Below are 15767 nucleotides of genomic sequence, written 5' to 3' on the forward strand. Positions count from 1 at the left end.
TGTAAAAGATCTATCAACTCCTCCCTTAAGGATGTCATATTACAATGAATAACAACCAGGAAATGATCACATAGTGTGGTTGCACCTGTTCAGCATGAAGCCTTACTTAAATTAGAGCATACATTTTATATTCAGGGATTAGCAACTACTAGTTAGTTTGTAACGGACTTGTATGCTTAATATGGTTGAATGTACACTAAATTTCAGAATGCAGTGGCAACTCTTGCACTGATTACATACATTAATAGGGCAGTGCACCGATATTTAATAATTATTTACTGTCCATGTATGATAGCAGTAGGGAAATGTCCCGAGGATGTGTAAATGATGATAGAGTTTTCATTTCTGAACTATGATTTTAATGTCAGCAGGAGCCACAGTGACCACGGAGTAGGATCTGAGTTGTATAAAACTGTCACTAGATGGCGGTTGTCACTGGTAGGTTTTTCTGTTACCAGATGCACTGTTGTGATTGTTTGTTGGTGTGTTTTCAGCTGACTACATCGTGATGCAGTTTGGACGTGTGGCGGAGGACATCTTCACTCTGGGCTATAACTCATTGCAAGAAACAAGTATGAGTTTTATCAGAGCAGGTGTTGCAGGTATGTGCCATCCTTCACAGTATTGCCAATATAAGAAAGGGGCAAATGCCAGCAGTTTGAAGTTGAGCCCAGTACTTTGGACCAATCAGCTGGCAGAGGTGACATCACCACACTGTATTTCAGTTAAAATTCAGTAGTATCACACGGGTACATCAAATAGTCTTTATTGCTTTTTACATCGATAATCACATTAAAATCTGCCTTATTAATGCATCATCATTTATATAGAAACATTGCATGATTAAATAATCACACTACTGGACATACAGTGGCATGAAAAAGTATTTGGACACTTGAGCCATAGTATATTTATAATGGTCATTTCATTTAAAAAAAATCAAATGCCTTTTTTTTTAAAGATGGACAAATGCACAAAACATAACATGCACTCATGGATATCTATGGTGTTTAGCATTTACTTATTTAATCATGTGTAAAAAAAAATGTCATGTTAATTAGACTTTTTGTTTATTTGCTGGGAAAAGACTCAGTGTTGTGTCCAGATCTCCAGTGCAGAAATATGGAAACACTTTCTCTGGAAATCCACCCGTGTAGGTGCACAAACTACTGTTTCTGAAAGGGTCGATGAATCTCAGCTCTCCTTCATCAAAGTCCAGCTGCAATCGTATGATATTTGGCTTCTCATTGTCATCAATATCGCTGACAGGTTTTGTTCCTTTCTTGTACTTACCATCTACTTTACGAAAACACCAGAATCTATTTTTTGGATCCATTTTGCAAAGTTTTTTGCGGTTCACCATTTCCCCCATCACTCCTAGTGTCCAGTTGTTGCTCTCACCCACCTCTACGTCCCAGCAGTGCACACCTGAGCTGAAGCCCTGTGAGGCCAGCACTCCCCCTTGCAGCCTCTTTGGGTTATCAGACGCATGCAGTTTCACTTCTACGTACTCAACACTGGTGCAATCCTCTGACACCTGCAGTTTACTGGAGGCTGTGTCTGGATCCAGAGTCACAGGAGCTGAAACACAGATGACCATAAACTACAGAGCCTTTCAGCAGTCAGTACCAATGCACTACTATCCATGTGTTTGTGTTTTGTTAGGTAGGTGGGTAGGTAAATGAATGAATGAATAGGGGGCAGTTGTGGTCTAATGCTTAGGGAGTTGGACTTTGAGCAAGGCACCAAACCCCCAACTATTCCCCGGGCACTGCAGCAAAATAGCTGCCCATTGCTCTGGGTGTGTGTTCAAAGTCTGTGTGCTTGTTCACTACTCACTGCTGTGTGTGTGTGTGTGTGTGTGTGCACTTGGATGGGTTAAATGCAGAGCACAGGTTCCGAGTATGGGACACTCACATTTACTCTCCTTCATGTCTTTCCAAACCTGTTATTTTTTTCTGTTCTACCCAATAAAAGTGGATGGTGACCAATGACTTAGTCCAAAACTTTAGGTCCGTTTCATGGCATGTCAGAATTAGCATTACAAGAGTCCAACATGTAAAAAGCATTTACGTTATTGTAGAATTCATAATCACAACTCAGAATTTTCTTAGAGCTCTGACTCGTATGACCACTACAACTACAGCGTTACCTGGTTACACTCAAAATGACAGTGGCTTCAGCAGTAAAATGTAGTTAATCAGTGATTTCGTGATATATTCAACTGATAAATTCGAGTCCAAGGATATGAACAGCTCCAAGTAGAATGTCACATGTTATCATTTTGTAATTATGGCAATCACAACATGCCCATGAACGCAACATTTCATGGTGTTTTTGGTCCATGTTGGACAGCCTCTGGTCATTGTGAACTATATGGAAAAGAGCTGAATGATGTTTTCCATATGTGTTCCATGGAAAAGAATAACAGCATACAATCTAAGCAGAGGCCATTACTTACGCTGTTCCACAAGGTTCTGCATTCTGGCCCAAGTGGTGAAGATCATTGTCTGAATGGGCTGGTGCTGATATTGCTGTAATACAGGGGTCCTGTTTGATACTGATGGGCATTTGAGTCTGTCACATAAAAAATTAGATATTTAGTGTTCAATGGGTAAAATGGATTTCAGTTATATAAAAAATGTTACTCGTGAAAGACTCACCTTTTTAATGTATTGCTGTAATTCTGAATGTGAAAAAATAAAGAGTAATTAGTGCTCTGCCACATTGAGCAAACATGAATATCGATTATCAGACATGCTTGCTGCAGATTAGAGCTCTCTGCTGGACTTTTGGTCCCTGGCATCTCATTGAGTGTTTACTTTGTACCTGGAGAAATGAGATGTTTTCAGCTTCCATGTCCTGCCAGAAGGCTGCCATCCTCTCAGACAGATCCGAAATCTGTTTGGACAACTTTTCTATTCTGGCCTTGAGTTTCCCATCTTGACGTTCCATTTCTTTGCGCAAGGATCTGATCTGTTTATTCTCTTCCTCTGTAAGAAACTGATGGAGCTTCTCAAATTCCTTCTTGATTTGGTTTTCTGTTATACTGGTGTGTTTCTAAAATGGTTTAAGAAGATTTAGTCCTTTAAGTTGATGTAAATCTTCACTACTGATTACAATACTAACACACCTTACTAACACATACCTTAATGAGCTCAGCCTGTTTCACGCTGCTCTTTTGGGCTTTCTTGAGGTCCACGAGTGTCGTCTGAAGTCTGTCCATCTGTGTCTTGAGATCTCCCTAGAATCAGATAATAAACTCTTAAAGTGCATATTGCAGGTAAATTTATTTTTTCTCCAATTGAATATATAACCTTGTATGAAAATACCATATGAACCGTTAATGCAGGATTTGAAAACGTTTTACAAGACGTGAGGGCAAACATTTTGAAGAAAAAGTGACCCTTTCCTTGACAGTTCTCAAAACCTGCTTTTTTTTCAACATCGTGTTATATTACGTCACGTAAGGGAGTCGTTGCTTTGAGGGGGCGTGAGTCACCGTGCGTTCCAAACGGGATATATCGCCCTCCGAAGGGCACTTCGGAGTGAAAACGATCATGGCCGCCATATTGAAGTGTCGTTCCAAACCGAAGTGCTCAGAATTAGCCACTTCAAAGGGCCCTTCGGAATGAAGGATTTCGAAGGGTACAACTGATGGAAACTTCGGGCCCCCATGATCCTTTGCGCTGATTCTTTGCATGATGACGGCGCCTCCGTATAATGATGCAGAAGGGCACTTCAAGAAACAGTTGTTTGGTCCCCTACACCCTTCAACCCTTCGAAGCTCTAACTCCGGAGGGTAAACCCATTGAAGGGATTAGGGCATAGGGATGAGCCCTTCCGAATGGAGCGCAGGGTCAGTGTGTTTTCGGTAGTCATTTTTATTTCAATTTATCATCGTCATGGTAAATTATTGTGTTTGTGGAGGTAGTACTAACTCCAGCCTGTCAGGACATGGAGTCCACAGGTTTCCTAACAAGAAATAGGATGGTATCTTCTGGGCCTCGGTGCATTAATGCGGGTAAAGAGACCGGACTTCACTAATGCATCTGCTTCAAACACCGCGGTGATGTGTAACTTAGCAATCATTTTATACCGGAAGATTATCATCTGGGCGATATGATGCAGTTCAACATGGGATACCGAAGCAAGAAGCGAGTGAGACTCAGAGCTGATGCACACAGCACCTTCATCGGGTCCCGGTCAGTCTGTGTTCTGCCGCCGGCGGGAGACATGATGCATAACGATCCGTCAGAGATGTTGCTCCACAAAAATGTCAACTGTGCACCATAAGTCTTGTTTTTTAACATTTGCTAACTACCAAATCAGTGAACATAATTATTTAAATAATGAGATAAATATTGTTAATTCTAAGGTTTAAATATTAAGGTTTTCATTCCCATTATCCACACATAAAACCCCAGTTCACGCTGATGGACTAGTTGGTATTATTGTCTTATTTGTCACCGCAGTTGTTCTTTAAAATAAAACCATTTGCGGGTTTGTCCTTTATTTTACTGAACTACAGTGAATGATCATCATTTCCAAAGTTTGTGCTTATCAACCGATCCTAAAATAATGAATATGGGCAAAGAATAATATACAAAATAGACAATGTACAAAATAGCAAAAAACACAATATATAATATAGACAATTATGCATGTACAGTTATGCACATATCATAACTGTACATACATAGTTGTCTATATTATATATTGTTTTTTGCTATTTTGTACATTGTCTATTTTGTATATTTGTATATTATTCTTTTATTATCTGTGTCCTGTCTTGTCGCTGTGACACTGAGGAGCTTCTGTCACTAAAACAGATTCCTCGTATGTGTAAACATACCTGGCATTTAAGCTCATTCTGATTCTGATTCTGATTACAAAACAGCTAAATCTCAAATAGTGGATAATTTTTATCAACATCGCCCAGCTAAAACTGCTCAATGACTACTTCGTGTACTGTGAAAAGTGCAATAATATCTGAGTTCATTTAACGTACTATAGCATAGGTAGGACTATATCATGGTCACGAATTAAGAATTTGTGACTTAATTCGTGAGCCGCTCATATTACACAGCTCTGTTCTGCCTGAAGTACTCAGAGATGCCATCACCAAGCGTTTGACAGGAACTTAATCTTAATTCATCATAAAAAAACAAAAAAACAAAACACATTTGCTAATTGATTCTAACTGAAATCCCTGTTGTTAGCACTTAAAATTTCTGTAGTACAGCCAAACAGCGTAGATCATTCATAAAAACGCATATAAAAGAATGCTCATGCGCAAACGTCTACACCAATAAGATCTGCTGTATTATAAACCAATGAAATTGGGGGTGGGCACAGTGACGCGTGTCGCCCCACCTTAATGTGTCGCCCCGCCCCATCGTCCAGGGTGCACTCTGGGGCTACTCGATGTGATGGAGGCCAAGTGGAAAAGCATGGTCAGCAGTGAATGAGATCTAAACGTTTGCTTGCTTCTCCCAGCATATGCTGTCTGAGAGTGTTATACTGCAGGTCACCACAGGCTCCACGAGAACGCAGCACTGTCTTGTCTTCCACTACACCTGCTCCCCTTTCCAGATCCCTCCAGAGGATCAACAAGATCAGGCTGTTGGCGTCTATCTAGCATTCACGATTTAACACACTTTAACAACACATTAGTGTGATACCCACACTGAAAGATTGTTAAATGTTTTTTAATATGTCAGATGGTATATTTTTCTATTGTGAGTATATGTTTGGTACATCTAGTCAGACACTGCACATCAAGTGTGGGGGTTACATTCTCCACTAAGACTCAGTAACTCCATGCAGAACTGACTTTCCTCAGCTGTGACCATGGCCTCGCATTTACCACAAACACTTAATGAAACAAAAACGTGTTAATCTCTCTCCTGCGGTGATGAGACACCGCTATATCACGAAACGTTAGTGTCAGATATTAACGAGCGAGTTTTCAGATGCGGAAGTAAAATTTTCTCACAAAAACGACTCCAGAATCATTAATAGCGTATTTTAAAGTATATTTTAAAGAAAATCTAGTTCCTACATTATTTTATCTATACATCGACTCACTGGGGTCTCTAACCTGCAATATGTTCTTTTATATTGAGCTTGAAGATACCAAAAGTCAGTCAGATCAGATTCCAATCTCCTCGTACCTTTAAATTCCTAGCAGCCTCCTCGAGAGGAGAACACTTGTGATCTTCATGCTTCTTTGATGTGTAACAGACCACACAGATGGGCTGCTGGTCCTCGAAGCAGAAGAGTTTGAGAGCCTCTTTATGTTCTGGACAAACATCTCCTGAAACAGCAGTGGGTTTTCTCTTCTTGAAGGACTCACAAAGCGCTCTGAACGCCAGGGTTTTGGTGGGCTCATCGTGAGAGCATTCATTGTGACAGACCGGACACTGCGGGACGTCCTGAGTCTCCCAGAGAAGTTGGAGACAATCCTCACATAAACTGTGGCTACATTTCAGAGTGACCGGATCGGTGAAGATATCACAACAGACGAAACAGGTCAAATCCTCCTCCAGAAAGTCCAAATCCTCCGCCATGATTGAATTCAGTTCTTAGTAGAAACACTTAATACTGAAAAAGACTAAAGAAGCAGGCAGTCTCTACTTCTAAAACACTGTAAATTAGACTTTGCACTACTGTTGGAGATATATTGCGAAACCTACTTTCCCTCACACCCCACCCTTTCATTTGAGTCATTAACTTTCGTTTCACTAGAAGCATTAGTAAACAACTCCTCCCTCCAGAATATGACATAGCCATTAGCCAGGGCCAGTGCGTGCATATAGGCGAACTACGTCCCATTCACACGGGGCGTCGGCGTCAACGCTTGACGGAGGGTGTGTCTGAAGCTTGGCGCCGTCTTAAGGCCAATTCACACCACACAGACAAATGCCAACAAACTCCAACAAACAAGTTGGCTCAAGTTGGCCGTTGGATTTAGAATCTTATGAAAAATAACTGTCATGTTCACACTGCACCAACAGACATCGACCAGCTCTCGACTGCGGAGAAAATGGATGATCCTATATCTATAAGCATGTTCAGTCGGGTGAAAACAAACTCCAACCAACGCCAACAGGGGTAACACACTGATCCAACAAACTCCAACAGACTAGTTTGTTGGCGTTTGTCTGTGCAGTGTGAATTGGTCTTTAGTGACAACAGCCAATCACCTTACTTTTCTGGTGTTGCGTGAACAGGATTGGCTAGTGTCTGCGCTAGGGTATTTGCATAAGGCGATCTGATTGGCTGACGCCTGCATTGGTGCTTCAAAAGTTGAAAAGTTTTCAACTTCTGCCGCAAGCAACGGACCCAACGTGACGCGACAGACCCACAATTCAGTTCGACAACACTTGACGTCATTCAAAGTAAATAGGTGCGTTCGACTTGAAGCACGGCTACAGACGGCAATCGACGAGATGCCACATGTGACAGTGGCGTAGCGTCGGCGCCGGTGTCATGAGAAATCGTGTCTGGTTAGGACCCCAAGCGATCCCGTTGGCTCAAATTACTTTTAATAAGTACTCTCTTTAGTGCCTGAATACAATTCCTACAAAATCATGTAATAATAAATGCTGTTTAAACTACATTATAATGATAATTAATGTCTGTATGCATTAGCTTATGTACTAGCATAGCATACAGATACCTGATTAGCTCCATAGCTTATTTTATACACGAATTTGTACTTATCCTACATGTTCACAATTTTTTTTTAAATTATGTTATAAATTAAGTGTTAAATGTCAAATGTTTTATTTTATAAATAAAACGAATTAACGATTTTTTTAAACTTAATAGGATATTATAACTTTTATTTATTAATTAGCAGTTAATTAAGTGTAAGAAATTACGTTTAATTTGTTTCATTATGCACTAATTTGTTCTATTATGCACTATATAGTAAGCCATACGTTTTTACATTAATATCTATATGTATTTATTTAGGCAGTGGGATCACCTATTAGAAGTAATTTGAGCCAATGGGATCGCTTGGATCGATTTCAAGGGGGGACTCGATTTCTCATGACACCGGTTCAAGTCAGACAAATTTTCTAACCGGCATGCACTGCTTCAAGTCAGCCGCCGATCGGTCTGCGAAGTGCTGCATGAAGTTGAACGACACCCGGTGGGAATGCAGATATTGTAGTTTATCTTTTGGGCATTCGTTTGGAAATATTGCACTCATATCAACAAGTTATCACCCCCTTAGTTATTCTAAATCGAAATTAACTTTGCTTTATAGTAATGCCGCCCCCCACCTGAGCGAGTCAGTAGGCTACTCTCAGAGCCGTTCCTCCCTATACGCAGAATACACAAGCTACCCTTGCTCTCAAACATGTTTTAATTTCGTTTTTGAATTTGGCCAGCGGTTATGAAAACATTAATAATCATTTATTTTAATGCAGTGCGCTGTCACCCTCTCTACGTAAAAATGAGTCAAATCATGAATGTCGTACAGTCTCTTGCTCAAGACAAAAAAAAAACGTGTTGAAAGCGTACCGAGCCGCGGAAGAGATACTGTTTCTCGAGCGCTTTCCGTGTTGGTTGACCCACTGAAGTGATTACCAGCTTGCATCAGTTGCTTTAACTCTAAAAATCACAGTTATTTTATTGCAACATTTTTCAGTGTTTGGGTAGTTTTTGTGTAACCCAGCTCCTAGGACAGTCGCAACAACCCAGTGCGAGCAAATATATATTCTCCTTCGGGTGAGAGCAGTTCTCAGTGCCGCTGACTTTGGTCAAATATAGGTTTGTTTCATTTAATCTATAAAACAGTAAACCATTTTATTTTATGCAAAGCAAACCAAGTCACCTAAACAAGCCGCATTGGTCTTTTTGCGACTATGAAATGTTTTATTTTTTACTTCTAAAATGCTTGTTAAACGAGTTTAAATGTAAGAAATGTTGTATAGCCTACATGTTTAAATGGAAAAGCAGGCCTGTTTGACGAAAAATAAAGGCATTTAGGCAAGAAAGAATAAAATAAATAAATGAAAAACTAAAACAAAACGAAACCAACAGCAACTAAATAAAATAATCAAAAATAAATAATCGTTTTCTAATCAATCTCAGCATGCTTTAATTTTGTGTCGCTAGTGGTTTGCGTCAATAAACTGTTAATAAAATGTCAATAAAATGTTTTTGGTCTGGCTCTGGAAGTGTTCTGTTAATTCTGCTAAACTTTAATTACTAAAACTAAAACGGAAACTAAAATTTATAAAAACTATAGGCTAGAAAACGGGTCACAAAATAAAAACTAAAATTAACCGAATTATTAAAAATAAAAACGAAACTGAAATTTATAGCGAAAGTTGAAAGCAATATTAAAATAAAAACTAATTTAAAAATGCAAAACTATAATAACCCTGACACGAACATCTTTCATTGGAGGAAGGGGATCCGCCAAATGAGATGATCGGAATTCAGAGGTGCCAGATACGGACCGGTGTCCTGACATTTTATCCTACCCGTCAGATTTAACTACCAGGGTTTACTGCGCATGCGCACATCAATATTTCATCCTTTTTCTCACGCTGAACAACAATATTTAATGCATCTGCATCACTGTAAGGGGTAGGTTTAGGGTTGGGGTAGGTGTAGACGTTAATAAATCACAATCTAATAGGTAGGAAAAAATATTGTTGGTTTCCGGTATCCCTTCTACACATAATTAAACACATAATTACTGAATATACACTACTGTAAGGGTAGGTTTAGGGTGTGATAGGTGTAGACATTAATGAATCATAATTTAACAGGTAGCAGGTTTGTTCAGATTAAGCCCCGAGTACGAAGAGCTATGCACACCAGGGCTGCGTTCAGCCCCGATAAAACGGTGCAAAACGTTTATTAAACGGAAACGGTGGTGCGTTGAACACCCTGTTCTGATGACGCACGAGTTGCAGCTATGGCAGCTGAGAAGGCCATTCTTTGTGTTCTTTCTGAAGAATTCTCGGAGCCTGATGAAATCGGTATAAATACGTGTTTAATACTGCAGAATACGCTTGATGTTACAGTCACTGCCCTTGCCCTCCAGAATAAAAGAGAACATCTCAATCGAGTGAAGGGATTTGTGGAAACTTTGGTTCCTAATTATTGTGATCCAACATTTGCCTCGCATTTCAGGATGAAAAGAAATTTCAGGTGAAGGATAAACCACTTCTTACCTCCGAGACTGTGTTATGATCTATATGACATTATTATTTGTATTGTGAGTATTAGGCTTATCATTATTGCTGATCACGGTTGTTGTGCTATGATATTGTAATATTTACCATAATATAATCAGAGCCTAGAAAAGTTTATGAAAGTGTCACTCCACAATACATTAGCAAAATATATAAATATGTATAGTATTTTTATGTTGCATTAATCAGTGTCTAGCACACCTTCCTGAGGAAAGGATATGGACCAGAAGACATTGCAATTATTACATGATATTTAGACAGACTTAAAGAAGTTCCAGATCTATACTTGTGCTCTTATTATTTCAGTTATTTTGACTTTAATGTAAACAAACATGTGCAAACAATATACTTGTTCTTGTGAATTGTTGCGTATACCGAGCTGCAGCAGACACATATTAAAGGACTTCACTTGGACCCATTGTGTGGTCTGTCTCTTTAATACCTCGTGGTTTATATACACGTTGCTGCTGATTGGGCTGACTTTTTGACTCACCCACCAAACAAGAGAAAACCTATCTCAAACCCTGGTGCACACCGTTTCCAGGAAACACGTCGTTCAACCCGGAAACCGAAGCAAAACGTTGGGCACCGGTGTGAACCTGAACGTGCCCCAGCTGTTTTGCGCTGCTCACCTGGAATTCTCCCAAATCTTCCCATGGCCACTTCAGGCTTGTACACTTAATTTGCGTTTACAGCTATACTAGTGGTATTTATTTATTATTATTATTATTATTTTATTATTATTATTTTTAACGTTACAGTAGGGGAAAAAAACATGCCCATGTCTGCTTTTATTTTAATGCAGTTGTATCAATTAAAGAAATTCTCCAGTCTTTCACATGCATCTTTAAAATCGTATTTAATTATGAGAGTGAAGTGGGGGCACGGTTTGCCTAGAGCCGCAGTTGAGCTTGCGCCGGCCCTGCCACTAACAACCACATGGGACAGTTTCACCTGTTCAGTCCTTAAATTGAAGCATACATTTTACATTAGGGCATTAGAAGCCCCTTGTTAGTTTGTAACTGACTTGTTTTTTTTTATTTGGTTAACTATATTCTATAATGCACCAGTATTTAGTAATTCATTAGTGTCCAACTAGGCAAACGTCGTAGGAGTGAGTAAATAATGACAGAATTTAATTTCTGAACTATTCTTTTATGTCAGCAGGGGCTGCAGTGACCACAGATTGGGAGAAACGAGCTGAATTGAAGAAAGTCACTAGATGGCAGTATGCATCCATGTAATTTGACTTTAGGACATTGAAGGGTATTTCAGATAATTTCACATTTGATTTTTCTTTAAAAGAAAATCAAAAACCCACAAGTGGTTCCCAAACAACCTCACTCTCTTGCAGGTGTGCAAAAAGAAGTCCGTTGTCGGTAAATTCTCTGTGTGTTCATGTGTGTGTTTCCTTTTATTTCATTAGCTTGTTTTTCTCCAGCATATGGTGTCTGAGAGTCCTACAGCTAAACGAAGATCAGTTCATTGCATGGCTCTTATTAATCACAGTGGGGTCCTGCAGCTGCTGTTTCTACATGCATTCGTCATATGCATAAAAGGTTAGTTCACTCAAAAAAAGAAAACTTACTCTCCTTCATATTCTTTCAAAGCACAATTTGAATGTACTCTATGGGTTTTTGTAGTCATTTTTGCGTCTTGGGAGACTATAGTCTGTTGTATATAATATAACCAAAAATTCTCCTTGTTTACTTTATTCCTCAGGAAAAAAGCTAACCACAATGTACAGGTTTGGAATGACTAGGGTGAGTAAATAATTACATAATTTCCTTTATTATGTCAACTTTTCCTTTAATAAATAGAAAAAATGAGAAATGTAAAGAGCTAGAGTATTGCACAGCCAGAAAGACAGATCGGAGGCAGGCGCTGTGATATTTGAGGGGCCCAGGTGTTTCTGTCGGGATTCTGTTATGTGTGCTCATCTCCCAGGGCTCTTCTGCGCTGTCTGCGGCGCTTCATCCATGTGGGACGCGACGCTGCATCAAATCCTCTACAATGCTGGCGCAATTTGTTTGTTCACCAATATTGTCAATGTCAGTTTTCCTCCTCTCTTTCACGCTGTCTCTCTCTCAAACAGCCCTTACATCAGAATTGGCAAAGCCTCTGTCCGAACTCCAGTCGGCCAAACACTGCAAGAGCTTTCAATCAAAGGTTATCATTTTCCATAAAAACAAATTCACCTTGATCCTTATCTGTTAAAGGAACAGTTTGTCCCAGATGATCTTCACTCTTCAAAATAAAGGTTAAAAAAGAGGATTTTTGCACAAAAAAGCTTTCAGTGAACAGTTCTTAAGTTAAAAAGAACCATTTATTTTTTCACTATGAAGAACTTTTTGTGGAATGGAAAGATTCCATGGATGTTAAAGATTCTTCATAAAGAACCTGAGTGTTCTGTCATTATTATACTTTTCATTATTTGATTCCAAACCCATTAAGAGCTGCATAAAGATTCTTTTATGTTTTATAGTAAAAAGTATAGTATATGAGTTTGAAACGACATGAGGATGAGTAAATAATGGCATTATTTTATAATGAACTAATCCTTTGACATAACAATATATCATTTTGCCTGGCTAAGTAATATTCTGTGGCCCTTTGGAAAGCTAAATTAAGTGTTTTATACAAAATTTAATCTTTGATAGTATATGAATAATCTATCCAATAAATTAATTATACCATGTCAAAAGGCTTCTTTGCATGCCCTCCACGTTTGTAGTGGCGGACCTCGGTGTATGCGTAATGGGTGCATCTTATTTCAGCTTTCACACATGAATTCAGACCATCGCAGAAATTTGATTAAATGCACAATTTCACCAGATGGACCAGAGCTGCTTACAAAGTGCCAGCCACCTTTTCAGCTGATGTCTCATCTCTGTGGTGAACAGTGGGATATATAGACAAACAGACCATCAATGCCAAGGGCAAAGACACAAAGTTTTCTTGAAAGGGCTCTTGATATGCAGGTGCATCTGTCCAGGTTGTTGTGGGTAATGGAATACTTCAAAACAGGCACACATTCATATCTAATTCTGGTCATGTCTCACAGGAAAAGAAAACCTCAGATGAGATCTCTTTAAAGGAATGGTTCTCCCATAAATGAAAATGTGCTCACCCTCAGGCCATCCAAGATGTAGATGAGTTTGTTTCTTGGAGAAATTCAGCTTTCCATCACTTGCTCACCAATGGATCCTCTGCAGTGAATGGGTGCCGTCAGAATGAGAGCTGATTAAAATAATTCACACCGTTCCAGTCCATCAATTAACATCTTGTGAAGCCAAAAGAAACAAATCCATCATTAAGACATTTTCAACTTCAATCCAATGCTTCCGGCTAAAATGCAAGTTCTCTATACATATTATCGCTTTCTCCAGTGAAAAAGCAGATATCTCTCCTGAATTAGGAGAGGAATCTGCACAGATCAAGTACTGTTTTCAAATGTGGGTGTATTGTAATGTGAGGGACAACAGGAGATGGACTTTTCACTGGAGGAAGCGTTTTTATGGATTATGGAGTTGAAGTTTAGACAGAAGCAATGTTTTGAAAATAAAACATCTTGATAGATTTGTTTCTTACAAACATGCAGATTTTGGCTTCTCAAGGTGTTAACTGATGGACTGGAGTGGTGTGGATTATTGTGATGTTTTTATCAGCTGTTTGGACTCATTTTGGCGGCACCCATTCACTCCAGAGCATCCATTACTGAGCAAGTGATTTAATGCTACATTTCTCCAAATCTGATGAATAAACAAACTCATCTACATCTTGAATGGCCTGAGGGTGATGCCATTTTATAGCAAATTTCCATTTTTGCATGAACTATTCCTTTAATGCCTCACTTGTTTCTCCTAGACAGCAATGAAATCCTTCAACAGCTGAGTGGAGAATAACATGCATTGATGAAGTGCTCAAAATAAGACCAGGAACATGTCAAACATGCAACTTGAGCAATATAGGCATCCTCTAGTGGATGTTATATGGATTTGGCTGCAGGGATTGAGGACTAAAGCCATGAGACGGCCAATGTTCAAGCTGTAGAATCGTGCTTTTTAAAGGTGTAACGTCAATTCTGAAAAAACGGAGATGACAGCAGCGCAATTGAGCCGAATCCCTCACCACTGCAATCTTACCTGTCTTTAAAAAAACGCTTGTAGGTTGTGTTCGGGAGATTAATTTGCACCTAGAAATGTCTCACATTGTTTTGTTTTTCTTCCAGGGCAATATAGAGAAACGCATGTTCTGTGCTGGTGGGATGGAGAAACGAACCAGATCTCTGGGACATTTGGAGATTGGGTTCCACTGTGATCTGCAGCAGTCAGCTGCTACTGTAGAGCTGTCAGTCTGGAGACGGGACACATGCACACAATCAGGTACAGAGTGATGAATTTCAACATCAAAACGGACACAAAAACACACACGCACAAACACGTACACATGCAATTATACTTAAAGCTGCTCTAAGCAATTTCTGTGCCACAGGCGGCACCAAACCAAACGGCAAAATAACTTGATTCTTATGTTTTTCTGAAGCAAATTGCTTACAGGCATAAGTGAAAAGGCTCCGTGCATGTCTCTGTAGATATGCCTCAGTGTATGCAAGTATGAGATTATTTTCACTTACATTTATCCGCCAAGTGAAAATGGTTAGACTCGTCGTTTAGAAAAGTAATAACACACCTATCTTCAACAAGCCACATGATATTCATGCTTAAATGGTGCAGAACGAGTACAAAAGTTGAATTGCAAGCAGTTTTCAACATTGATAGTAATTAAGAAATGTTTCTTCATATTAGAATCAGCATATAAGAATGATTTCTGAAGGATCATGTGACTCTGCACAGCAAAAAAGCCAGTTTACATTTAACTCAAATTGTCAAACTCCCTCCATTGTGGAGTTAAAATAACACTTTCGAAAGTGTGAAATATATACATTACTTACGGAGTACATTTAAACACTTATGGTGGAAAACCCCTGTACTGAACCGTACCGTGCAGTGGAAAAGCGCCATTACGTCACGATAGTTCCTATGGAACTGTTTTAGACCCTACTCTGAAGTAACGGAGTTCTTCCAAACGGAGTTCCGGGAACTAAAACAGTTCCTAGTTCCCGCAGTGCGAACATGCCAAAAAGTGGGAAGTTCCACAATTAGTTCGGGTACTATGAAAAGGTTCCTGCGGTGCGAAAGGGAAAAATAAAAAAAGAAAGAGGGACATACGACATTAGACAAACTCAAGGGTGAGTAAATGATTATTTTCATTTTTGGGTGAACTATACCTTTAAGAAAAAACATTTAACTCACTGTAAGTGTATATTTTTTTGTAAAAGGAAAGTCAGTCTTACTGGAAAATGGGTCACAATTCCTGAATTTCATGCTGATCTCACTGCCCTGAGGCAGGGCTCCGCCTATCAAAATGAATGCACACAAATGCAGTGGCGCCTCCAGAAATCTTTCATTGGGGTGGCCAGATGGGGCCACTTAAAATCTTGGGGTGGCACACCAAAACTATAAACCCTAAAAATGTATT

The 15767-nt window shown here is 39.3% G+C and overlaps 2 protein-coding genes across 2 annotated transcripts in view; one reads left to right on the forward strand and one right to left on the reverse strand.

Moving 5' to 3' along the window:
* Positions 1 to 750: 750 nt before the first annotated feature.
* LOC306861196 (zinc-binding protein A33-like) lies at positions 751 to 6730 on the reverse strand. The gene is made up of 6 exons (XM_079403336.1): positions 6177 to 6730; positions 3149 to 3244; positions 2830 to 3060; positions 2664 to 2686; positions 2462 to 2577; positions 751 to 1581 (listed from the first exon to the last, which is right to left on the reverse strand). Exons 1-6 carry the CDS (start codon positions 6570 to 6572, stop codon positions 1058 to 1060), a joined length of 1386 nt encoding a protein of 461 aa, XP_079259462.1. The 5' UTR covers positions 6573 to 6730; the 3' UTR covers positions 751 to 1057.
* A 6957-nt stretch (positions 6731 to 13687) lies between these two features.
* LOC306861398 (pleiotrophin-A-like) overlaps positions 13688 to 15767 on the forward strand; it is a 45332-nt gene continuing 43252 nt past the window's right edge. The window contains exon 1 of the mRNA XM_079403623.1: positions 13688 to 14611. Coding sequence (XP_079259749.1) covers positions 14598 to 14611 — 14 coding nt within the window. The 5' untranslated portion in view covers positions 13688 to 14597. The remainder of the gene's footprint in view (positions 14612 to 15767) is intronic.

Source organism: Barbus barbus (genome assembly GCF_936440315.1).
Source record: "Barbus barbus genome assembly, chromosome: 42".
NCBI classification, from domain to species: Eukaryota; Metazoa; Chordata; class Actinopteri; order Cypriniformes; family Cyprinidae; genus Barbus; species Barbus barbus.